This window comes from Lampetra planeri, chromosome 41 (genome assembly GCF_965212315.1).
Source record: "Lampetra planeri chromosome 41, kcLamPlan1.2.h2, whole genome shotgun sequence".
Lineage (NCBI taxonomy): Eukaryota > Metazoa > Chordata > Hyperoartia > Petromyzontiformes > Petromyzontidae > Lampetra > Lampetra planeri.
Window position 1 is genome coordinate 9,456,620 of NC_136147.1, and position 26,183 is coordinate 9,482,802.

At 50.0% G+C, this 26,183-nt stretch overlaps 1 protein-coding gene across 2 annotated transcripts; it reads left to right on the forward strand.

Moving 5' to 3' along the window:
• The first annotated feature begins 286 nt into the window (after positions 1-286).
• On the forward strand, positions 287-26,183 carry LOC144732189 (uncharacterized). 2 transcript variants are annotated; one of them, XM_078613547.1, is made up of 5 exons: positions 309-464; positions 4,506-4,595; positions 5,835-5,929; positions 17,727-17,841; positions 23,455-26,183. In XM_078613547.1, the coding sequence occupies exons 1-5, from the start codon at positions 401-403 to the stop codon at positions 23,631-23,633; spliced, it is 543 nt and encodes a 180-aa protein (XP_078469673.1). In that variant the 5' UTR covers positions 309-400; the 3' UTR covers positions 23,634-26,183. The 2 variants fall into 2 exon arrangements, with proteins under 2 accessions (XP_078469674.1, XP_078469673.1); XM_078613548.1 differs by lacking the exon at positions 4,506-4,595 and having other exon boundaries at positions 287-464.

The following is a 26,183-nucleotide window of genomic DNA, read 5'->3' on the forward strand; positions in this document are numbered from 1 at the left end:
GCACGAAAGCAAGCAAGCGAACTTAATATAAAGGATTTAAAAATCGAATTCCACCTTCACATTTGGGCGGTTTTAAATGAATCAATAAAAATCCCCCCGCGGCCTTTGGTGTCTCGCGCCATCCCGCCTGGCCCCGTGGCCTGCGAGCGAGTGAATGATTCGTTCGCCATCCAAACTCCGCGGGGCCTCTCCCGCCTCATCCCGGCACGCCCCGCGCCTCCCACACCGCCACCACCGCCCCCCCCCATCCACCCCGGGGCAGTGATTCGCGCATAAATAAGCAGCTGAGACTCGCCTTGCTGCAGCTCAGTCCGCGCCCTTCCCACCCACTCCTGTCAGCAAGCAGCAGTAGTAGAAGCAGCAAGCAGCAGTAGTAGCAGCAGTAGCAGCAGCAGTAACCATGCAGTCCCTCCTCTTCCTTTGCCTGTGTCTGGTGGGGACCGCCCTGGCTGCGCATGGACACCGTATGTATTATCATCATCATCGTCACCACCACCACCCTTCGCACGCTGTTGTCATCGCTGCAGTGGGGTTAAGACTGATACGTCCATGCCATGTCGGCTTCTTTGAAGGCGCTTCGCTAGCGCCTCTCAGCAGTCACGGCGTTTGGTTGATACATTTTGTAATTTTATACTCGTGGCAATACTCCACCCCCGGTGATCCCTTGAGATGGGACCTCTCTCATTCGCAAGTGTGTCCGGGCTGTCAGAGGATCCCCCCGTGAACGCTTCGAGGAGTTGTGGGAGCGAGGGATGCGGGTGACGAGCAGGGTGGGACGTGTGTGCATGGCAGTGTGTGTGCATGGCAGTGTGTGTGTACATGGCAGTGTACATGGCAGTGTGTGTGCATGGCAGTGTGTGTACATTGCAGTGTGTGTACATGGCAGTGTACACGGCAGTGTGTGTGTACATGTCAGTGTGTGTACATGGCAGTGTGTGTACATGGCAGTGTGTGTACATGGTAGTGTGTGTACATGGCAGTGTGTGCACATGTCAGTGTACATGGCAGTGTGTGTACATGGCAGTGTGTGTACATGGTAGTGTGTGTGTACATGGCAGTGTGTGTACATGGCAGTGTGTGTACATGGCAGTGTACATGACAGTGTGTGTGCATGGCAGTGTGTGTGTACATGGCAGTGTGTGTGTACATGACAGTGTGTGTGTACATGGCAGTGTACATGGCAGTGTGTGTGCATGGCAGTGTGTGTACATGGCAGTGTGTGTGTACATGGCAGTGTGTGTGTACATGGCAGTGTACATGGCAGTGTGTGTGCATGGCAGTGTGTGTACATTGCAGTGTGTGTACATGGCAGAGTGTGTGTACATGGCAGTGTGTACATTGCAGTGTGTGTGTACATGGTAGTGTGTGTGCATGGCAATGTACATGGCAGTGTGTGTACATGGCAGTGTGTGTACATGGTAGTGTACATGGCAGTGTGTGTACATGGCAGTGTGCGTGCATGGTAGTGTGTGTACATGGTAGTGTGTGTACATGGTAGTGTACATGGCAGTGTGTGTACATGGCAGTGTGTGTGCATGGTAGTGTGTGTACATGGTAGTGTGTGTGTACATGGTAGTGTGTGTACATGGTAGTGTACATGGCAGTGTGTGTACATGGTAGTGTGTGTGTGCATGGCAGTGTGTACATGGCAGTGTGTGTGTACATGGCAGTGTGTGTGTACATGGTGGTGTGTGTGTGCATGGTAGTGTGTGTACATGGTAGTGTGTGTACATGGCAGTGTGTGTACATGGCAGTGTGTGTGTGCATGGTAGTGTGTGTACATGGTAGTGTGTGTGTACATGGTAGTGTGTGTGTGCATGGCAGTGTGTGTACATGGCAGTGTGTGTACATGGCAGTGTACATGACAGTGTGTGTACATGGCAGTAGCGCTGCGCTACGACCAACACCACCAGTGACGCATATCTGGACCGGTTCCTGGGTCTCCCTTCGAGTACCTGGTACGGTGTGTCAACATCGCCACTGGGGAGACAAAGGCGGTCGGGTGTGGTGCTGGCCACCCACCCCCTCGTGGGCCGTGCCGACCTTCATCGGCGCTCGCGAACAGCACTTGCCCCAATAGTCCGTTCCAGGCTATACGGGGGATCTTTGTCTTTGTGTGCGTGTAGAATGCAATGAAGCAATTTGCTACCAGTGTAGAATTCTTCTTTCATTAACACGACGGCGTACGCCTTTGTATTATTTATATTGCCCGTACGTTCGTACTTAGTGGTAAGTATAGATGTTTATATATACACACAACACAGCCGTTCTCTGTGGGTCTTTAAACAATTGGCTGGCGGTCCGCTGATGGCAGTCGTTTGACAGTAGAATGACAGACCGGATTAGTAGCAGCAGCAGCACCATCACCATCACAAGAAGATCAATCTTCACTTTAAAAAGCGCCTTGATTGTCGGAATATCTCAAAGCGCTGTAAATATCAAGAATATAAACGACACTGACAAGTCTAGATTCGATTATACCACTGGCTCAGGGCTAGAAGGAGAGATTTAGAGATTGGGCGCTGAGAAAGGCTCATTGGGAAGCTTTGATTTATTTTCTTAAAAACACGCCACGAACAGCTGTCGATCGCTACGATTGCGTCTCCATGCGATGGTGAACGCTGTGTTGCGGCGGCTTTGCGCCGTCCCATTCACACAGCAGGGCGCTGATGCCCCCCCCCCTCTCTCAGGGGCACAACTATGGGGGGGTGGGGTGACCTGCCCCCCCCCCTCTCTCAGGGGCACAACTATGGGGGGGTGGGGGGAGTGACAGCGTCACGTGACCCACAGAGGCCCAGTCGGCCCCAAGGAGGACCCCGAATCAACAGAGTACAAACTTGTTAAGAAAAGTTATTCCAAAAAAATGATTCCAACAATTCACCATGAATGCCAAAGCAAATATTGTTACAAATGAAAAGTGACATTTCCGAAAAATATACGCAGCGTAAAATATCGTGGCGCTCCTGCCGGTCTTTGTTACCGAACACCAGGGATTTTTGCCGACATGTGCATGAAAGTAAGACGCATGATAACTTCATTGCGAGTATTGTAACCTTTAAATCGTTTAAATCGTTTGTTTTAATACTGCCACTGTGAGACAGTCTTCCTCGAAACCCCAATACATGGTGCTACTAAAATAATATAAATGCATATTGTTGTATAAGGGTTTAAAATAAATGTATGTGGCTATGTGAGTAACAGCGAGTCGCATCTTGCATCGCCTCCCACGCCGACATCGGCCACTTGCTGCGCCTGCGGTGAGAGCTGCCACGGGGGGGCTGTGGGGGGGGGGGATATGCTGACTCACACCACCACCACCACCACCCCACCCAGTTCAGTGAACAAAGCACACGCGGGGCTTGCATCATGGGTTCAGTCGGCGCCGTCTCCCCCGTGACCTCTCTTTGGGGGAGGGAAAAAAGGGGCTCGGTTCATTAAATTGGCGGGGTCACCGGCCACGCGGATCCGGGGCTGCACAAAGCACACACTGGACATCGTGCTGCAATATCGACTGGGTTCTTCTCTTTCATTTGGGGTTAGATGGCGAAAATATAAATGTGTCGTTAAACCCGCCACCACCCGCCACTGCCATTTAGTAGGGTTTGTCACTTCAACCAAATGTGCCAATTCGTTACTAGGACAGCAACACCGAGGTGCGTTGGAGAGCAAAGCCACTGGAACATTTACGATTCGAGTAGCGTGACGTTCCGCCGGTGATGACAGCAACCAGCATCATCAGGCGACAGACAGAATTGTGGAGCGATCCTCCTCCTGTTTCGGTCTTAAACAGAGGGATACATGTGATGTCGTCACTTGGGAGCCATTCGCGCGACCTAACCCAAAAAAAAAGAAACCTTGGCTATCGATAATATTCGTCGCGAAAGTCCACGCGTTGAATCGTTCTCTCTCGTTTCCTCCTCTCCAGTGAGTGCAATGCGGTTGTTGGGTTGTCACCGCTAACTCACTGGAGCGTGACTTACTTACAAGAGACGAACAATTGGGCCACTCTCTCGCAGTGCCGTGGTGCGAACGTGATTCGTGTCTCAATGGGCTCCCGCGTGGTTTTGCTTACAGAGATTAATGAATGCCTCGGACACCGATCCAACGCTCTAAGCGTACGTTTCATGAACGGTCCTTTATGTCAATGCACTGCAAGGTCAAACCGACTGCTTTGTCTGCCGACCCAGTGAACGTGCCAACGTTGCATCAACGTTGGCGTGCGGTTGGAACCGTTGGCCCAACGTTGCGTCAACGTTGGCGTGTGGTTGAAATCGTTGACCCGACGTTGTTCCAACGTTGGAGATAATGTTCCATGTGGTGTATTCATAGCCTTGTTCATTTTAACAAATGCATTACGGAAACGCGTGGTTGACACCGTGAGTGGGCGTACTGCTTGCTTAAGGCCACTTGGCGTTTTGGGGCTGTGCTCGGAGAAAACGCAGAGAGTTCAAAGTGACTTCTTGCTGCCATGACCACTGAGGGCGCTGCTCATCTTCTTTCAACAGCGAGCGATGGGGTGAAAAAAATCCACATTCCCATGGCGAGGGCAAGTCTATCCGCAAGGGGACAGCGACAGTTAACATCCTCACAAAGCGGTACTCATCTTTAACAGCCGTGGAGGATGGACTGGGTCACCCCCCCACCCCCACCACCGCGGCGTAGTTGTCATTCACCCGCACCTCCGATTAGGGGCCATCCCAAATGCGTACGCTGCGTATGCGGGGGGGGGGGTCTACTGACAATGTACGCATATGACACGGGGGTGGGGGGTGGGTGAAGCCTCGATAATAATTTGTCTACATTGGCCTTCAAATTACTCTTTGGTTCTTTCGGTAAAGTCACGTAGGTATAAAATAAAATAAATCACGACGTTTCGATTGCAACACAAGCAATCATCATCAGGTGGGAAACCCACAGCAAGAAAAACTTTTTTTTGCTGAAGTGGGAGACATGCCGATTGCTTGTGTTGCAATCGAAACGTCGCGATTTAATTTATTTTCTACCTACGCGACTTTACCGAAAGAACCAAAGAGTATGGATCCCTGCAGTCACGGAAGCTTCAAATCTGGCCTTCAAATGAGTTCGACAGTCCGGCGGTGGACTCTCTGTTTGCTTAAACACGTTAATGATTAATCCGTGATGTTTTCTGCGTGGATTACATTTCGGCCGTTCTATGATTGGGGGGGGGGGGTCAGGCGTACGTACGCAGGTGGGGAGGGGGGTAAAAAGTCCGCATGCGTACAGGGAGGGGAGGAGGGGTCAAGTTTTGATAGATTTTTGCGTACCTTTGGCTACGTACGGCGCGACAAGAGTTTAACATGCGAGCGTAGAGCCAGCACGTGGCCTCCTCTCTCGCTCGCGCTGAGCCGGCTGGCAGCTCGGCCTGGGCTCGGTGACAAGAGTCGTACTAATGCATACGCAGTGGGAGGCTGTATGGAGACACTGACCTTGTGAACGACTGGACATCTATGAAGAAGAGCTTTAATGCTCATCGGATTCCTCCAGTATCAATAAATGCAGCATTCCTCGACTTACGATCACTCGCACTTACGAACATTGACGCACTCGCACTTGCGAATGGAACCACTTTGTTCAGCTGAGCTACCCTCCGCGAGATGTCGTGAGTCAACCTCGTTCTGGGAGTGAATGTTTGTGTGTGTGGGCAATTACATACAGTAGATCACTGTGTTCCGACTTACGAACCGTTCGACTTACGGACCGGTCGACTTACGGACCGGTCGCAGGAAATGATTGTGTTCGTAAGTCGATGATTCTGACTGTGAACCATCTCGTGCTCCCCACCCCCTGCGACCGTCGGCTACCCCGCGGCACAGCCAAGGACTGCAAGCTCCCTCACGTCCCGCGCAACGGAGGCCTCACGTGCGTCACGGTGAACAGCACCCGCTACTGCAAGCCGATGTGCAACAAGGTGAGCGAGGAGGAGGGGGGGGAGGACAATCCACCAGCACCACCAGCAGCAGCAGCAGCACCACCAGCACCACCACCAGCAGCAGTAGCAGCAGCAGCAGCACCAGCACCACCACCACCACCAGCAGCAGTAGCAGCAGCAGCAGCACCACCAGCACCACCAGCACCACCACCACCAGCAGCAGTAGCAGCAGCAGCAGCACCACCAGCACCACCAGCACCACCACCACCACCAGCAGCAGTAGCAGCAGCAGCACCAGCACCACCAGCACCACCACCACCAGCAGCAGTAGCAGCAGCAGCGACTTTGCGACGGTCGCCTCCACATGGCACTCAGTGTTGATGACGGAAGATGACGGTTTAGAAGTACGGTTCACCTCATCACGTGTTTGGTGTTTTGTAAGTACTGTACTGTAATGCGATACAGTCTAGACAACTATGTGAACTATACTCGTTGGTTCTTTCGGTAAAGTCACGTCGGTAGGAAATAAAAGATCACGACGTTTCGACTGCAACACAAGCGACCGTCATCATGTGAGACAATCACAGCAGGGAACCGCCTGCTTCAGCAGTTTCCCTGCTGTGATTGTCTCACCTGATGACGGTCGCTTGTGTTGCGGTCGAAACGTCGTGATCTATGATTTTCTACCCACGTGACTTTACCGAAAGAACCAAAAAGAATAGATTCCTGCAGTTACGAAAGCTTTATATCCAGCAGCCCAAATACTCTCAAAGCATGTTTCTAAAGGTAAGGGTGTAGGCCCAGAGGGATCTCCAGAGAGCCCCTCGATCTCGAGGCTGCTTGGACTCTTCTTCCACGCTGACCAGACGTCTTGGAAGAGGTGGGATTGCCCACACTTTACCCCCCACCACACAACACCTGTCGGTCGGCTGTGGTGGGGGATTTAAGAAACTTTCCCATTGGTTTCACTGCCGCAAAGGGTGCTACGGTGGCGAGATGTTAACGACCTCACCTGGTATACAGGAGGTCGTGGGTTCAATCCCGACCATGACGCCTGCTGTATATTTGGAGTTTGCATGTTCTCCCCGTGATCGCATGATTTTTCCCTCCACGTTTAGAATCAACACGCGTTTAGAGTGAGTGGCTGCTAGAAATGTCCACACGACAAGCCGTTTTCATTGAGCTCTCATTTGTGGCCAGGAGGTCGCTCCTGATAAAGAGCTATGTTGCTCAGATGGGCCTTACCTGGTAAAATAAAATAAAAACGTTTTCTTTCATAGTTTAGACAGGATCGAACCGGTGACCTCTGGATCGCAAGTCCAGTGTGCCGACCATTAAACCACGGCATGTAATATGACATCGTAATAACTTTCACGATTGCTTTGAATTCATTTTCAAATGTCAGACTTAGGCAATGATTCTGGCTTACTCCTTGCAAAGGGTAAAGTCATCCGGTGTTTTGCTGCTCGAAATTTTCCACGTGATAAGCCACTTCGTCGAGCTATCATTTGTGGCCAGATCGCTTCTGAAAAACAGCTAGCTCAGTGGGCCTTACCTGGCAGAATAAAACATATACAGTTTAGTTTGAGGGCAGACAACGCGTTCTGCCATTGCCTCACGGCAATCTCTCAGTGGCCGTAGTAGGGATGGAGCTGGCCGCCTTCACTCGCAAGTTGCCCGTCACAAAAAACCCAACGCACTCGTCAATAATGCCGCAGCCCTAAATGTACCACATGTTGAACTTCAATGGAAGCCACTCGGTGGTGCGTACCTTTAAAAAAGTTAGCCTGCAGTCCGCTAGGTTCAAACGCCGACTGACCCCAGTCGAGCAGGTCACGCATCATAGGGGTTTCGTCAACACGCGCAATGTCAGGCTGAAGCACAGCAGCGTCAGCAAGATCCACAGCGTCGCTGTCGTGATCATCATCATCATCATCCAGCTTGTGATTGCTCTCGCTGTCAGAAGACTCAGCAGTGTGAATGCGCTGGTGTCGCAGCTAAAACATTGAGCAGTCTGCAGCGCGGCCAGATTGCAGGATGTGTGATCCATGGGGCAGGCCGCGTCAGACCATGTCCGACTCACTGCTGAGCTGCGTGATAGCTGCAGTCAGGGGTACGGTGGCACACAAAGTGACACCTCTCCCACAGTCCTACTTCTCCCCGTAGGATTTGTCTGACAGCTGAAGAAACTGAACTGTGGCTTATTTTAAGGTCAATGTCGCCAAATTATTATCGAGGCTTCACCCCCCCCCCTCCCGTTTCCTATGCGTGCATTGTGAGTAGACCCCCCATACGCAAGCGTACACATTTGGGTTAACTCCACTCCATGCGTACGCACTAAATGGATGGCCCCTTAAGAGGGTGATGTTTTTCGCAATGATCTTTGCTAGGTACATTGCCCAAAACGTCGGCCATAATTGTTGTTTTTTTTCTTTCGATGCCGCAGCGTTATTGACCAATGAACTTGATCTTTTTTTTTATCTGTTATATTCTTGCCCCACCACTGGCAGAATGACCAAAATGTTGTTTTTATTAAGCTGGCAAAGTTGGCTAAATGTGATCGCACTGGCCACTGTCGAAGCGACTCGGCCACTCGTAAACAAAATATGTTTTTAAACTCTCCTGGGGGAAAGTTGGATTTTTCTGAGAACGTCTTTGAGGATGTGATTACAGCGCGTGCGTCACGGCTCGCTGTCTTCCGCCTCCCGGTTGCGATCAGCTTTATTTGAACAGTGGCTTTTCTTGCGGGCCCGAGTTGTTAGTTTTTAAAGAATTCCCAGAGGAAACACGTTGAGAAAACACGTTAAAAAAGCACGTTCATAATGAAACTCGGGTGCGGCCGAGCACTTAAACCATTTGTGCGTAGCTCAGCGCCATGTAGGCCCTGGTTTGTTAAAGTGTTGAAACGTGATTACGCTGCTGGACGATTGTAAGCAAGATATTCCCCCAGCTTCTTATCGACCGGAGCTTTGACTTATGTTTAGTCTCGCAAAAAAAAACCCAAGGGCGAAAAATATTTGCTTATTTATTTTTGACTGATATTGCTTCGTGATTGCAAAGTTAATTGAATGATGAGTCATGGATTAAATCAGGTCAGAGTGCATGCGTGCTCAAAGAGGCAAAGCAGAATGCGCGTCTCAATTGTGAGCCTTGAGCAAGTGGTAAACATTCCACATTGTTATGAAACTAAAATATAAACTATTTTTTTTATTTCACGAGGTAAGGCCTAATGAGCTACACAGCTCGTTTTCAGAAGCGTCCTGGCCACAAATGAAAGATCAACGACGTTGCTTACCATGTGGACATTTATAGCAGCCAAATACTCTAAACGCGTGATGTTGATGGGAAAACCGGAGGACCCGGAGAAAAATCCATGCGACCACGGGGAGAGAGATATACAAACTCCAAAAATACAACAAATACGTCGGGATCGAACCCCCGACGTGCTGTATACCAGGCGAGGTAGTTAACAATCTCGCCAACGCAGCGAGACGTTAGCAGATCGTGACAACGCCGTTTGTGTTCGTGTAGCGTCTACAATACAAGTGCATCCCAAGACTCTGCACAATAGCACGCACGTGTAAGATAGAGTGCTGTTGAATAATTCATCGAGAAAAGACGGCAAGGAGAGTGTGGACGGAGAGGGAGACCTTGGGCTTGGGTTTCAATGGGGGCAGGGAGACAGCACAATGGATGACCAGGAAATAACATTTGGATAGCAACAGGAGCAGAGGAGGAGTGAGGCTGACGAGTGGTTTTGACAGCAGTAGGCCACTCCCGCTGGAGGGGAGGGCATTTTGAGGGGAGTACGAGAGAGAAGAAAGGGCAGAGGCAGGCAACGGACAGTCCATGTGGTGTGTCGCAGACGGTGAGTGTAATCTCGCAATCTGTCCCCGGATTACGGTGGAAGCCAGCGGAGGGATCGGAAGATTGGGCGAATTTCTGTCTCCCTATACGGGGTGAGATGGAGAAGTCTTCCGAAGCAAACCTGCAGCGGGATTGATTCTAGGAGAGGCCACGATCTGTCAGGGAAGAGAGGGGGGAAATTCCGCAAGCAACTCACAAAAATCCCACCGTGTGTGTTGTGTCGGGGGTCCCTGCACTCACTCGGCACAGTTCTTGTCTGGCGGGCGGGCGGGCGAGTGGGTGGGTGGGTGGAGCTGCGCGTGCATGCTGGGGGTGACGCGTGTAAGACGTATGATGCGACTTGTATTTTAATGGGGGGGGGGGGGGGTGACGCGGCTGCAATGATTCACGAGCAGTCGGATCAATCGGCCAGAAGCACTGATTTCCTAGAATCAGCTCCCAGCGGGCATGCGTTATTTAAAAACAATATTTAAACTATTTTTTACCTGTTAAGGCCCACTAAGTTACATATTGCTATTTTTCAGAATCGACCTGGCCACAAATGATTATTCAACGAAGTGGCTTATCGTGTGGAAATTTAAAGCAGCCAAATACTCTAAACGCGTGATATTGATTATAAATGTGGAGGGCAAAACCAGAGGACCTGAAGAAAATTTCACGCGGCCATGGGGAGAACACGCAAACTCCAAATATACACGTGTCATGGCCGGGATTGAACCCACGACCTCCTGTATACCAGGCGAGGTAGTTAACATCTCCTAGCCACCATGGCGCCCCTATTTAATCGTGGTTATCAGGTGCCAAGGTGGTCTCGGCGCAGTCAACGATGACGACACAAATCACGCCTCCGATGAGCGTGGTTGGCTGTGTACGGTGCGAATGAAGTTCTACATACATAGTTTAGGTTTTCACTTAGACCGGTGTCCTGCGGGGATTGGCAAAATCGGTTTGATTGCACAACAAACGTCCTTACGAGGCATAGGCTTGTGGTGGCGCTTGCCTTTATAGGTGACAAAAGGGTTGTATTCATAACAAGACATCAGAAACAGCAGCACAGAGGCATTTCACTGGGGAAGAGAAAAATAATCATCTTGACCATTTTCCCATTTTTTCCATTCAATGCACACAGTACCCTCACGTCTTTCAAGGCCTGAGTGTCTCCCGGCTCAAATGAGCCATGAGGTCTCACTTCCCTCTGTTGGCAGTCTGCGCCAGATGTGACAATTCCACATTCCCGTGGTGGAAGCCAGTCTGTCCACAGGACGACTGCTGTTGCGTTTCTGCAAAGTTGGTACGAGGTCGCGTCATGAACATAGCCGCCCAGTAATTGCCGTGGTGAATTGGCTTGGCCACCAATGGGCTATTAAACGTGGGCCCATTAACAAGATAACCAACGTCATTTGCAAGCGTAGGACTCTGTGTTCTGTGTCGTGGCCCAAATATAACATTTAAATGCTGCCCATGACTCAATCTTGAAGAAAAAAAAGAGAGTAATGTTGCAACTACATTCACAGGTGTCCCTTGCTAAACATTCGATCTTGTCGAATGTTACACGAGCCACCGCCAAACCAGGAGGAAAGCCTCACCAAGTCGCAAGACAATTCGGGAGCATCCCGCTCTGAGAACAATTCCCCGTTGAGTTTGTGTCGGAGGGTTTCCACTAACACGTACGAAGTGCATACCCTGAACCTCCACACCTATTACAGCCTGCTGGACACCAACTCACTGCCTCCACAGGCATTTAAAGGCGGCGAGATGTTAACTATCTTGCCTGGTATACAGGAGGTCGCTGGTTCGATCTCGTCCCTGACGCCTGCTGTATAGTTCGAGTTTGCGTGTCTCTCTTCCCGTGGTCGCTTGGATTTTTCTCTGGATCCTCCGGTTTTCCCCTCCACATTTCGAATCAACGTGCGTTTAGAGTATTTTTGCTGCTAAACATTTCCACGTGATGATGAGCCACTTCGTTGAGCACTCCGTTAGGGCAAGGTCGCTTCTGAAAAATAGCTACACAGGGTGCTTCAACAAACAGGTCCCTGCGGGGTGGGCTGGTAGGAACGAATAACCAAAGAATATAAACATCATGTATTATTACACTTGTTTAGCCAGGAAAGCCTCACTGAGTGTAAAGGTTTTTGTAGGGTCCTGCCAAATGTTTGCAGTAGGGGGCGATGTTGCTACACCTAATCGGACGATACGAAGGGAGAGTTTGAGGCCTAGTTCTAGGCTTTAGGCCTAGCTGTAGGCTTTAGGCCGCTGTGAGTTATTTTTTTATTTAAATATTTTAATTATTAATGTAAAAGCTTTAAATGTAAATGTTTCTATTTTAAAAAAACATCAGGGAATGTAACATTGTTAAACATTAACTCCCTTTCACACACGTGGGGGTATGATACGAAGGGAGAGTTTGAGGCCTAGTTCTAGGCTTTAGGCCTAGCTGTAGGCTTAAGGCCGCTGTGAGTTAATTTTTAATTTAAATGTTTTAATTAAAAGCTATCTCAGGGAATTATAAGGGAATGTTACACTTGTTTAGCCAGGAAAGCCTCACTGAGTCTAAAGGTTTTTGTAGGGTCCTGCCAAGTGTTTGCAGTAGGGGGCGATGTTGCTACACGGACGGACGATATAATCCATTGTAGGCTGGTTCACTTCGTTCCTACCAGTAAAATGTTAACGCTTATATGGGAGTCTCGTTTTTAATGGAAAACGAACAGATAATACACCGTAACATGATAACAAATCGATGTTAATAGCTCAAAAGTCAGTCTACACTTGTTCGCCATCGTTGTCAACACATTGCCCGGAATCTTCTCCAGGTGGTCTCCAGAGCCCGGAGGCAGCACATGTCTCGTGGTGTCGTTGCAAATTCTCAAAAGTGTTAGAACATTTGTTTTGCAGCACCCTGTACAGCTCCGTGGGCCGTCACTTGGTGGCCTGATCCCTGTGTGATCCACCAACTCAACTTTGCTGGATGAAAGAGAGAGAGAGAGTGCGTGTACCCACAAGTCAGCCGTTTGGAGGAAGGGTGAGCGGATGACCGAGACAGCAGTGAGTATAAGACACTCAGTTGGAGGAGACAGCCAAGTAGAGGGCAGGAGAGCAAGTAGGTCGCTGCTCTATGTATAGTTCGGATCGGGGTTTCTCCGAGTTCAGCAGTTGACTCTTCACGTGCGCGAGATACTCAATAAGGGTCCTGGCCATGCATGTCCAGCACAACGCTCCCGAGTGCATCCATGTTTGCTGTGCTTCGTTCGCGCCGTACGTAGCCAACCGTGAATAAGAGCCTCGGGACTCTACGAAGCCTCCCGGATAAATAAAGGACGTTAGTAGTAATATTATTATTAAATGGCATTTCAACTTTGAGCCGTACCACTATATCTACATGGTGGCATCCACTTGACCACGATGATCTGTTGGTCTCGATATCCGTGTACAGTAAAACCTTGGATTGCGAGCATAATTCGTTCCGGAAACGTGTTTGTAATCCAAAGCACTCGTATATCAAAGCACTCGCATATCAGTTGCGATCACGTGACGCTCGGCAGACAAAGCGTATACAACGTACTACTCGTATTGCAAGACCTCGCTCGTTTATCAAATTTATATTTATTTAAAAAAATTGCTCGTCTTGCAAAACACTCGCAGACCAAGTTACTCACAATCCAAGGTTTTACTGTATTTTGTTTTAAATACGGATCCTGTAATGTTATTCGGGTGGCTTTACTCTGGTACACACAACCTGCCTCTTGTCCCGGCACGTGATTGCCGCTGAGCCTCCAGCGCTGCACGAGCAGCGTCATTGCAGAGGCGGGGACGATGGCCAGCGCACGAGTCGCGCACGACGGAGCCGCGATATCTCGAGTCGGAGATTTTATCGATTCTGTGTCGGAGAGAGCAAAGGGATGCAAGGGATGCCGGTGTTCCATCTTGGCCCAAATGGGCGATAATCGCCCGAGAGCTATGAAATCTAAAGTGGCCTGACTGAATATTACCGTAGCGTGCAGTTTGTTCCATTTAATGTATTTATTTGTTTGGCTATTTATCTATCTACTATCTATTTATCTGTTTCTTTATTTTTTGTTCCTCTATTTATTTGTTTGATTATTCGTTTATTTATTGTTTGTTTATTTATTTGTTTATCTATTTTCTCCATTAAATGTGTTTATTTACAGCCCTTTGTCAATGCACCGCTGGATGAAGGCCTCCCCTCGGGCACTCCTCGTAAACAGAGACACGGGCGACGTCGCCATCGGCATCCCAGAGCCGAGGGCTTTGAATTCCACGTTCCCATGACAGAGGCCACTTTGTCCATGGCGTGACCAGTGTTGACTTCCCAACAGAGTGGTACAGTAGAACCTCTGGTCACGACCATAATTCGTTCCATAACTTTGGTCGCAACCCGATTTGATCGTGACTCGAACCTAATTTCCCCCATTGGATTGCGTGTAAATATAATTAATCCGTTCCAGACTCCCACGAACTGTATATAAAAAAAAAAAAATTTAAGCACAAAAATAGTTAATTATGCCATAGAATTCACAGTATAATAGTAAACTAAATGTAACAACATTGAATAACACTGAGAAACCCTTGAACAACAGAGAAAACTAACATTGCCGCGTCAAGGTTTAGAATCGTTCAACAAGATGATTGTTTCGTCTGCTACATCAGTCCGTCGATTCTGAAAGAGAGAGAGAGAATATTCGTATGAGCAATTAATGTTTCTATTGAAAGTAAGTTAACAGGAATATTTGGGTACAGTATTGTTTTTGGAAGCATTCACCGTAATATCGTATGAACGTTTACTTCACCGCATCATCGTATGAATGATGCGAGAAGAGATTAACGGGTTTGTATGTTAGCGATTTACGTACTCAGCGCTTTCACTCTCTAAATTACGGCTTGAATGAGGGGGGAGGGGTATGACTACACTCACAAAATTAATATCTTACTAGGAATTTTATATACATAACTGTTACGCTTTGTGTAATTCAACAACAACAAAAATGGCGCAGAAGGGGAAATCAGCTGCGGCCGTGTTTGATCGCCACCCGAGTTTGTGTTCATGACCAGATTAAAAAATGTTGTGAATTTTTTGGTCGGAACCAGATTTGGTCGTGGTCAGAAGCGTTCGTGACCAGAGGTTCTACTATACTCATTTTTATTTCACCCCAGAGGAATGATAGGTTGTGTCAATCCCTGCCTTGAATTGGAACTCGCAACCATCCACGTCCAGGTTGAGTGCCGCCCAGTCTGTGATATAAACACATGGGTGCCGCGGTGGCGAGATGATAACTACCTCGCCTGATATACAGGAGGTCGTGGGTTTGATCCCAACACTGACGCCTGCTGCTGTATATTTGGAGTTTGCGTGTTCTCCCTGTGGTCGCGTGGATTTGTCTCCGGGTCCTCCGGTTTTTCCCTCCACATTTAGAATCAACATCACGCGTTTAAAGTATTTGGCTTCTATAATGTCCACATGGTGAGCCACTTCGTGGAGCTATCAAATGTGATAGCCAGGTCGCTTCTGAAGCTGATAGCTCGATAGCTCAGTGGGCCTTAGCTGGAAAAATACAGAGTTTAGTTTTTAACCTAGTTGATTCAACAAACTTGTTTTTGGTCAACAGAAGAGTTTCTGTGTAGTGGACTCAGCATGGTAACAAGGTGACTGTATTTAAATCCAGGTTTAATGCCAGCCAAAACCGGAAACATTTCTGCATCATTAGCAAAGACGTGCACTAAAATAGACTGCGGGCAATATTACACTCGTCTAAAGAGCCTGTGTATGGGGTCTTAAGTCACAAGTCATGAATGGTGCATGGGCATGATTCCTATGGCTATGAAAGGTTGTCATTCTGCCAGGCGTTGGCAGAGTGACAGCTGTTTTTGCAGAAAATCTCCCCTCAGCATTTTTCAATTCACAGCGGGCCAAGTTTGGGCCAAAGTGAGGCCATTCCACACCACGAGTGTGATGCTGCAGGATGAGCGACAGCACCGTCATTCATACTATAGGTTTTTGGGCTAGATTGCGTAAGTATAAATGTGTCGTCACCCTCCACCACCCCACAGAGCCAGTGAGGTTTGTCACGTAAACAAAACGCGCCAAATAGTTACGACTTCAGCCCACCGGTGTGTTGGAGAGTAAATCCACAACATTCACAATTTGAGTTGTACGACGTTTCGCTGGTAATTACATCATCCAGCATCATCGAGCGATTTGCCACTATTCTGGCAAATCACCCATAAGGGAATTTGTCATGGCTGGTGAAGAAGTCGCCCTTTGCTTAGTCCTACAACTCTGTACCTCAGGGGGAGGCAGAACAAGTCACACATACGGAGTGGTTTGCGTGCGGTGTCAGATACAAATCAAGTGGGAGTGTAGTGGTTAACGCACTGCGCCACTAACCTGGCAACCCGAGTTAGACTCCCGCTCATGACATATAACAGTGGCGAATGTTTGAACCGATCCTGGGGCTCCCCTATGTCGACTCAGCTTTAAATGAGTACCTGGTGCGGTGTGTAAACTGGGCAAGACAAAGGCGGCTGGGCGTGGTGGTGGTCACGCACCTCCTCGTGTGCCGTGCCGACCTTCATATAAACTCGCCAATAGCACTTGCCCCAAAAGCCTGCCAAGGCCCCAAGAGTCTACGTACACGGGGGAGATCATCGTTGTCGGACGGAACTCGGTTGGCCGGCTCGGTCCGTTGCCGGGGAGAGCGTTGGCTGAGGTGAGCGCCCACGCCTCCCCCCCCCACCGACACGCCGATTGGCTCTGAGGTTTTTTGGTAGAGTCAGGCCAAAACCTTGGAATGTGAATTTGGCGCAAGCATTTGCGCGGAATTTCCACTTATCAGCAAATTCAGAATCAGAATATTTATGTTGCAGGAATCCGAGGAGCTTATGAAGCTCTATTTTACAGATGTTCAGTGGGGGCGGGTCAGAAACGTTACAACAAACAACACAAAACATGACAGGAGTGTGAAGTATAAAAAAGGTAAAAAAAATCACTTAACAAAAATATGCAAATTAAACTAAACTTTTTTTTTTATCTTCCCAGGTAAAGCCCACTGAGCTATCAGGTATTTTTCAGAAGCCACCTGGCCACAATTGGTAGCTCAACGAGGTGGCTTGTTGCGTGGAAATCTTGGAACCAAAACCCCTGCATGAATCGGGTCTTACATCTCTGTGCTTAGCATAACGATCATGCAGTGAGCAACTCCATTGGTCACTCTGATCCAGGTGTGGACAATTCCACATTCTCACGTTAGGCTGCAGTACATCCACAGAGTCGCCAATGCTGGCATCCAACAAAGTGGAATGGATTGTATTGATCACAAAGACACGATTGGGCTGGGTGGACCCCCGCAACCAGAGTTTAAATTCACAACTTTCTCATTGCGAGACAAAAAGCCGCCACAGCACCACCAGAACACCAGGGCATTATTTTGGGTTATCTTGTTCACATTTCATTCAATTATTAACCCTTTCCCATTCCGAGAGGTCTGCAAGTTGCCGGGTGGGTGTCCCATTTACCGGTGAATCTTGGAACACACAAGCGGTTCAGCATTCATTTTATTTAGAGAGGCGTAGTAGCGCCATTGCTTTCAAAGACATTGTACTCACCACAGAGAACTGGAGCAACACGATCGCACTCTACAATAGCTGGCGCCAAACTGTACCTCACGCCCTGCCGCGTGGCCTTGTGGGAGCCTGAGAATCGATTTAAAAAGTTTACTTTAGTTTTACAGTTCTATGACGTGCATTTATGCCATCGGAACGGAATTGGAAGGAAAACTGATGGCATACATGTCTGTCATCGGAACAGGAAAGGATGAATAGTGTCTATTACCTGGTCAACCGCATGATGAGAGGCGTAGTAGGCCTCTCAAGGTGGTGATCGTCATGGACATTCCACCACAAATTTGCTGACGCTACCAACGAGTTTGTTTCCCCGCTCTGTCTGTTGCCGCTTTAGGATCACGACTTTGAGTTCCTGCGCCGGAGCCGCCTGTTTGAGAAGTGTGGCCAGTCGACCGGCTACCATTGGACTACCCAGTACATCGGCGGCCTCCGCCTCGCCGATTGCGCACGTAAGTCTCGCAGTTGCTACCAACGGCAAATAAGGGTCATTTAAAGCCCCTTTGTCGATCCGCTGCTGGATGAATGGGGGAAAACAAAAAGCGACGTGCCCAGGGAAAGCCCACATGTCTAAAGGGGATGATATGCAGATGCCACTTCAAACTATCTGCTGTACTGCCATCAGCTGGGAAAACTGGTTTCTCGGTGCATACAGCTCATATATTAAAAACAAGGGACGTTCTGAAATTTCCTGCGAACATGATGATCCCAAATCTTTGTCTCCGTTAACCAGTTTTGCCAGTTGAGCCCCAGAGCCAGCCTCACTGTGCCCAGCAAGAGAATACGAGTGGATCATAAACATCGTGACCACACACCGCTGTAGCCACTGCTACTTTCAATGCTCAAATCGCAGGCCAGCACAGAAGCACAACGAAACTAGGAGCAACACAAACCTCGTGCGAGACACACTGGCTCACTGGCTCACTGACTGACTGGCTCACTGGCTGACTGGCTCACTGGCTCACTGGCTCACTGGCTCACTGGCTGACTGGCTCACTGGCTCACTGGCTCACTGGCTCACTGGCTCACTGGCTCACTGGCTCACTGGCTGACTGGCTCACTGGCTGACTGGCTCACTGGCTCACTGGCTGACTGGCTCACTGGCTGACTGGCTCACTGGCTCACTGGCTCACTGGCTCACTGGCTCACTGGCTGACTGGCTCACTGGCTCACTGGCTCACTGGCTGACTGGCTCACTGGCTCACTGGCTGACTGGCTCACTGGCTCACTGGCTCACTGGCTCACTGGCTGGAGCGGTGGTGCTATGGTTCACGCACGGTGCTATAAACCGAGTTCCGTTCCTGGCCATGGCTAACATCAGCGTCGAGCTTTCGGATGCGCTTCTGCGGCTCTGCATTCTAATAGACGGGTTGTGACCTGCAGTGTGGTGAGTGGGTGAGTGAGTTGTTGTGACCTGCGGTGTGGTGAGTGGGTGAGTGTGTTGTTGTGACCTGCAGTGTGTTGGGTAGGTGAGTGAGTTGGTGTGAACTGCAGTGTGGTGAGTGGGTGAGTGTGTTGTTGTAACCTGCAGTGTGGTGAGTGGGTGAGTGTGTTGTTGTGACCTGCAGTGTGGTGAGTGGGTGAGTGTGTTGTTGTAACCTGCAGTGTGGTGAGTGGGTGAGTGTGTTGTTGTAACCTGCAGTGTGGTGAGTGGGTGAGTGTGTTGTTGTGACCTGCAGTGTGGTGAGTGGGTGAGTGTGTTGTTGTAACCTGCAGTGTGGTGAGTGGGTGAGTGTGTTGTGACCTGCAGTGTGATGAGTGGGTGAGTTGTTGTGACCTGCAGTGTGGTGAGTGGGTGAGTGTGTTGTTGTAACCTGCAGTGTGGTGAGTGGGTGAGTGTGTTGTGACCTGCAGTGTGATGAGTGGGTGAGTTGTTGTGACCTGCAGTGTGGTGAGTGGGTGAGTGAGTTGTTGTGACCTGCAGTGTGGTGAGTGGGTGAGTGAGTTGTTGTGACCTGCAGTGTGGTGAGTGGGTGAGTGAGTTGTTGTGACCTGCAGTGTGGTGAGTGGGTGAGTGAGTTGTTGTGACCTGCAGTGTGGTGAGTGAGTAGGTGAGTTGTTGTGACCTGCAGTGTGGTGAGTGAGTAGGTGAGTTGTTGTGACCTGCGGTGTGGTGAGTGGGTGAGTGAGTTGTTGTGACCTGCAGTGTGGTGAGTGGGTGAGTGAGTTGTTGTGACCTGCGGTGTGGTGAGTGGGTGAGTGAGTTGTTGTGACCTGCAGTGTGGTGAGTGGGTGAGTGTGTTGTTGTGACCTGCAGTGTGGTGAGTGGGTGAGTGAGTTGTTGTGACCTGCAGTGTGGTGAGTGGGTGAGTGTGTTGTTGTGACCTGCAGTGTGGTGAGTGGGTGAGTGAGTTGTTGTGACCTGCAGTGTGGTGAGTGGGTGAGTGTGTTGTTGTGACCTGCAGTGTGGTGAGTGGGTGAGTGAGTTGTTGTGACCTGCAGTGTGGTGAGTGGGTGAGTGAGTTGTTGTGACCTGCAGTGTGGTGAGTGGGTGAGTGAGTTGTTGTGACCTGCAGTGTGGTGAGTGGGTGAGTGAGTTGTTGTGACCTGCAGTGTGGTGAGTGGGTGAGTGAGTTGTTGTGACCTGCAGTGTGGTGAGTGAGTAGGTGAGTTGTTGTGACCTGCAGTGTGGTGAGTGAGTAGGTGAGTTGTTGTGACCTGCGGTGTGGTGAGTGGGTGAGTGAGTTGTTGTGACCTGCAGTGTGGTGAGTGGGTGAGTGAGTTGTTGTGACCTGCGGTGTGGTGAGTGGGTGAGTGAGTTGTTGTGACCTGCAGTGTGGTGAGTGGGTGAGTGTGTTGTTGTGACCTGCAGTGTGGTGAGTGGGTGAGTGAGTTGTTGTGACCTGCAGTGTGGTGAGTGGGTGAGTGTGTTGTTGTGACCTGCAGTGTGGTGAGTGGGTGAGTGAGTTGTTGTGACCTGCGGTGTGGTGAGTGGGTGAGTGAGTTGTTGTGACCTGCAGTGTGGTGAGTGAGTAGGTGAGTTGTTGTGACCTGCGGTGTGGTGAGTGGGTGAGTGAGTTGTTGTGACCTGCAGTGTGGTGAGTGGGTGAGTGAGTTGTTGTGATCTGCAGTGTGGTGAGTGGGTGAGTGTGTTGTTGTGACCTGCAGTGTGGTGAGTGGGTGAGTGTGTTGTTGTGACCTGCAGTGTGATGAGTGGGTGAGTGTGTTGTTGTGACCTGCAGTGTGGTGAGTGAGTAGGTGAGTTGTTGTGACCTGCGGTGTGGTGAGTGGGTGAGTGAGTTGTTGTGACCTGCAGTGTGGTGAGTGGGTGAGTGAGTTGTTGTGACCTGCAGTGTGGTGAGTGGGTGAGTGAGTTGTTGTGACCTGCAGTGTGGTGAGTGGGTGAGTGAGTTGTTGTGACCTGCAGTGTGGTGAGTGGGTGAGTGAGTTGTTGTGACCTGCGGTGTGGTGAGTGGGTGAGTGAGTTGTTGTGACCTGCAGTGTGGTGAGTGGGTGAGTGAGTTGTTGTGACCTGCGGTGTGGTGAGTGAGTAGGTGAGTTGTTGTGACCTGCGGTGTGGTGAGTGGGTGAGTGAGTTGTTGTGACCTGCAGTGTGGTGAGTGGGTGAGTGAGTTGTTGTGACCTGCAGTGTGGTGAGTGAGTGAGTGAGTTGTTGTGACCTGCAGTGTGGTGAGTGAGTAGGTGAGTTGTTGTGACCTGCAGTGTGGTGAGTGAGTAGGTGAGTTGTTGTGACCTGCGGTGTGGTGAGTGGGTGAGTGAGTTGTTGTGACCTGCAGTGTGGTGAGTGGGTGAGTGAGTTGTTGTGACCTGCGGTGTGGTGAGTGGGTGAGTGAGTTGTTGTGACCTGCAGTGTGGTGAGTGGGTGAGTGTGTTGTTGTGACCTGCAGTGTGGTGAGTGGGTGAGTGAGTTGTTGTGACCTGCAGTGTGGTGAGTGGGTGAGTGTGTTGTTGTGACCTGCAGTGTGGTGAGTGGGTGAGTGAGTTGTTGTGACCTGCGGTGTGGTGAGTGGGTGAGTGAGTTGTTGTGACCTGCAGTGTGGTGAGTGAGTAGGTGAGTTGTTGTGACCTGCGGTGTGGTGAGTGGGTGAGTGAGTTGTTGTGACCTGCAGTGTGGTGAGTGGGTGAGTGAGTTGTTGTGATCTGCAGTGTGGTGAGTGGGTGAGTGTGTTGTTGTGACCTGCAGTGTGGTGAGTGGGTGAGTGTGTTGTTGTGACCTGCAGTGTGATGAGTGGGTGAGTGTGTTGTTGTGACCTGCAGTGTGGTGAGTGAGTAGGTGAGTTGTTGTGACCTGCGGTGTGGTGAGTGGGTGAGTGAGTTGTTGTGACCTGCAGTGTGGTGAGTGGGTGAGTGAGTTGTTGTGACCTGCAGTGTGGTGAGTGGGTGAGTGAGTTGTTGTGACCTGCAGTGTGGTGAGTGGGTGAGTGAGTTGTTGTGACCTGCAGTGTGGTGAGTGGGTGAGTGAGTTGTTGTGACCTGCGGTGTGGTGAGTGGGTGAGTGAGTTGTTGTGACCTGCAGTGTGGTGAGTGGGTGAGTGAGTTGTTGTGACCTGCGGTGTGGTGAGTGAGTAGGTGAGTTGTTGTGACCTGCGGTGTGGTGAGTGGGTGAGTGAGTTGTTGTGACCTGCAGTGTGGTGAGTGGGTGAGTGAGTTGTTGTGACCTGCAGTGTGGTGAGTGAGTGAGTGAGTTGTTGTGACCTGCAGTGTGGTGAGTGGGTGAGTGAGTTGTTGTGACCTGCAGTGTGGTGAGTGGGTGAGTGTGTTGTTGTGACCTGCAGTGTGGTGAGTGGGTGAGTGTGTTGTTGTGACCTGCAGTGTGTTGGGTAGGTGAGTGAGTTGTTGTGACCTGCAGTGTGGTGAGTGAGTGTGTTGTTGTGGCCTGCAGTGTGGTGAGTGGGTGAGTGTGTTGTTGTGACCTGCAGTGTGGTGAGTAGATGAGTGAGTTGGTGTGACCTGCAGTGTGGTGAGTGGGTGAGTGAGTTGTTGTGACCTGCAGTGTGGTGAGTGGGTGAGTGAGTTGTAGTGACCTGCAGTGTGGTGAGTGGGTGAGTGAGTTGTTGTGACCTGCAGTGTGGTGAGTGGGTGAGTGTTGTTGTGACCTGCAGTGTGGTGAGTGGGTGAGTGAGTTGTAGTGACCTGCAGTGTGGTGAGTGGGTGAGTGAGTTGTTGTGACCTGCAGTGTGGTGAGTGGGTGAGTGTGTTGTTGTGACCTGCGGTGTGGTGAGTGGGTGAGTGAGTTGTTGTGACCTGCGGTGTGGTGAGTGGGTGAGTGTGTTGTTGTGACCTGCAGTGTGGTGAGTGGGTGAGTGTGTTGTTGTGACCTGCAGTGTGTTGGGTAGGTGAGTGAGTTGTTGTGACCTGCGGTGTGGTGAGTGGGTGAGTGTGTTGTTGTGACTTGCGGTGTGTTGGGTAGGTGAGTGAGTTGTTGTGACCTGCGGTGTGGTGAGTGGGTGAGTGTGTTGTTGTGACCTGCAGTGTGGTGAGTGGGTGAGTGAGTTGTTGTGACCTGCAGTGTTTTGGGTAGGTGAGTGAGTTGTAGTGACCTGCGGTGTGGTGAGTGGGTGAGGGAGTTGGTGTGACCTGCAGTGTGGTGAGTGGGTGAGTGAGTTGTTGTGACCTGCGGTGTGGTGAGTGAGTGGGTGAGTGTGTTGTAGTGACCTGCGGTGTGGTGAGTGCATGAGTGAGTTGTTGTGACCTGCAGTGTGGTGAGTGGGTGAGTGAGTTGTTGTGACCTGCGGTGTGGTGATTGGGTGAGTGAGTTGTAGTGACCTGCAGTGTGGTGATTGATCACAGCGTGGAAGAGACAAAACAGTCATTCTGGGTAGACTGAGTCCTCAGTATGGATGGAGGCATCATGGTAACAGCAACCACGGTAGTAGCGATAGTAGCATGATAAGGAGGTGACTGACCGTGAGCGAGTGAGTGGAGTGATTCGGTGAGTGCTGGATACTTCAATCACCCCTACTATGGTTTCACTTTGAACTTTATCCGCTGCAGCAGCGAGGTAGGATCTGGACGCTCCAGATCTGGACGCTCCAGATCCTACCTTGTGCACGCTCACTCGCCCGCACATAACCATCGCCATACCCTCGCCTCGTCCCCTACAGGCAGCGCCGTGCGGGTCAGCGGGCAGCCGTCCGCCTACTTTGCCGAGCAATGCGTCCGCGACAACAAGAAGGTCTACGAGGAGTTCTGGAAGGAGGTGAACAAGGCGGTGCTGCGACCCGTGTCCCTGCACCAGGAGTGCAAGAAGCCCCACTGCACCGACCCCTTGGTGCGCTGCTAGTGAGGTCCTCCCTCCCACTTAACTCAGGGCAGTGGGAATATTTAGTGGGCGATTTGAAAGGGGAGTGAGTAAGCAAGTTAAAACAAAATGTGTTACATCCCCTCGGGGGTAATTTGTCGTCTTTCCCAAACGTGTCGCGGTGCGTCGTTCGTCCTCCTGCTGTCTACCCCAATGTGGAAGCCACGAGCCACATTCGACGAATTTTGAAAAGAGTGTTACTTAAGCCCTCGGAGCGATGGGCAGCTGGCCCTGGCTAGTAAACTGCTGTCGGATATCGTGTTCAGACAGCGACGCGACATCTCTTCGATCTTTCTTTTGGATCGTACCACGGTTTGCTCCTTTTCCACTGTAGACCAAATCCAGACATATTTCTCGTCAGCACCAGTTCTATTATCAATACTGTGCCACGGTGGCGAGATGTTAACTACCTCGCCTGGTATACACGAGGTCGTGGGTTCGATCCCGACCATGACATCTATATTTGGAGTTTGCGTGTTACTCCCGTGGTCGCGTGGACTTCTCCGAGTCCTCCGGTTTTTCCCTCTACATTTAGAAGCATGCATTTCCAGTATTTGGCTGCGAAACATTCCCACATCGTTGAGCTACCATTCGTGGCCAGGCCCCTTTTAAAAATGAGATATATTGCTCAGTCGGCTTTACCTGGTAAAATAAAAAATATTTTTAGTTTACAGATCTCGGCCAAAAAGGGACAGGTGGCAACCCTACATTGTACCACGTGTCGATCGGCACGTCATCCCGACTTCAGTTCGTGAAGAAGTTGCCTGCAGCACGCGGACCGAGATGTCGGACACCATGCCGAATGACACACGGTGGTGGCGTGTGTGCCATAGGGCAGCAGCAAAGCCATCGGCAAGGATTTGTTCACTTCCAAATCAATCGAGGAGCAGAGGCATTCCGCTCGTGCTGCGGGGTTTTTTCATTGGCTTGTCGCTGTCACGTGATCACAAGACTGGGGAGCCAATCACAGCAAGGCGACTAATTCCAACGTGGCACCGCGTGGTTTCCTAATTGCTCGAGCGGCTTCATATCACCACTTAGTTCAGTGCTCCCCCCACGTGCATTCCAATGTCGCAATGAACGTGTTTATGTACTCCTCTCTCTTTCTCTTAGCCTGTGCTTGCAAATAAGACGTACTTCAAAGAGATACAGCGTTAAGCTGGGCTCTTAGCAAAGCTCTCTCGAGTCTGGGGAAAGATCTTTTGCTTTTAGGCCCCACTTGAGGCAATGCTGCACATCGCTATACCCGGGCATGTGTGCATTTCCTGCAAGGCGATATTAAAACAAACTACTTTGCTGTGCTGTAGTGACACGTTAGCCAATGTATCAAATGCTTTTCAGATTTTAAACTTTGATCGTTTAACGCGTAGACTTTCGCGACCAATATCCATACTAGAGGTTTTGTTGGGTGACATCGGGTAAATATAAATGTGTCGTTAAACCCACCACCACCCGGCAGCCAATCAGTAAGGTTTGGCACGTAAACAAAACATGCCAATTCGTTACTAGTGCAGGACACCAAGGTGTGTGGGAGAGTAAAACCCACCACAACATTGACCATTTGAGTACCGTGATGTTTCACTCGTAATTACAACCAGCATCATCAGGTGACAGCCAGAATTGTGGAGAAATCCTCATGTTTCGTGTTCAATGACACATTTATATTTATGCGATATAACCGGTGGTCATTGGGGGGTTAGCGTTAAAAATGTGGTCACAACATTTCATGAGTTGATAAAAAGCGTACAAAATGCATAATGACCATTCTGAAAACTACAAACCAATTTATTTCACGTGATAAAGTACCGGCGTTGGCAGTGGTGCATCAGCACAAACAACAGCACTACTCCACGCATCCGTTCACAATGAGCCTTAACAGGAAACGCATAGAAAATAAATGTTTCGGGCATAGCTCCTGATCTGTGCTACGGCTTGACTTGTTGCTGTGGACACCGGGAGATCGTCGACCGATGTTCGGCAAATCGCCGGGGTCGGTGATGGAATCGGCCGAGACTTACTCAACAGAGTGCAACCCGCGAAGGTTGCCATCTTCCACCTCCTGTGCGCTCACGAAGAACGACGGCCACTGGCCCCAAAACATCTGCCACGTGTTTCCTGTCGGGGCCACGCCGTTATTGACGGACGCGTGGGGAGTTTTCGTTATTCCGCAACCCCCCCCCCCCGTCCACGCGAGCGTTGCACTTAACGCTTTGGCGATGGTGAAAGATCCTAGATCCTGAGGTTGTGAAGAGTTGACACTTACGCACATCCTCTAAAATAGCCGCGTGTGTGTATTTTTTTGTATCCGTTTGTTCCATGTCCTTTTAAAATCGTGGACCTGTGAGCGATGTACCATTTGTTGCTCTCTCTCTCTTTCTATACAACTTTCTATATGTTAGGCATAGCAGTGTTTAAAAATGTTTCCACTTAAATAAACCAATGAACCAATTAAAGTTAAAAGAATGCTTGTTTAATTCTGTTGTGACAAAAACATTCACCTGGATGGGAAAATAAATCTTGCATTCCATACAA

What these genes read in the sequence shown, in the direction of transcription:
- LOC144732189 (XM_078613547.1), top strand. Translation starts at nt 401, where the DNA reads ATGCAGTCCCTCCTCTTCCTTTGCCTGTGTCTGGTGGGGACCGCCCTG. An exon ending in GTTAACATCCTCACAAAGCG is followed by an intron (nt 4,596 to 5,834) that starts GTACTCATCTTT and finishes CCCGCGGCACAG; the next exon opens with CCAAGGACTGCAAGCTCCCT. An exon ending in GCAAGCCGATGTGCAACAAG is followed by an intron (nt 5,930 to 17,726) that starts GTGAGCGAGGAG and finishes TTGCCGCTTTAG; the next exon opens with GATCACGACTTTGAGTTCCT.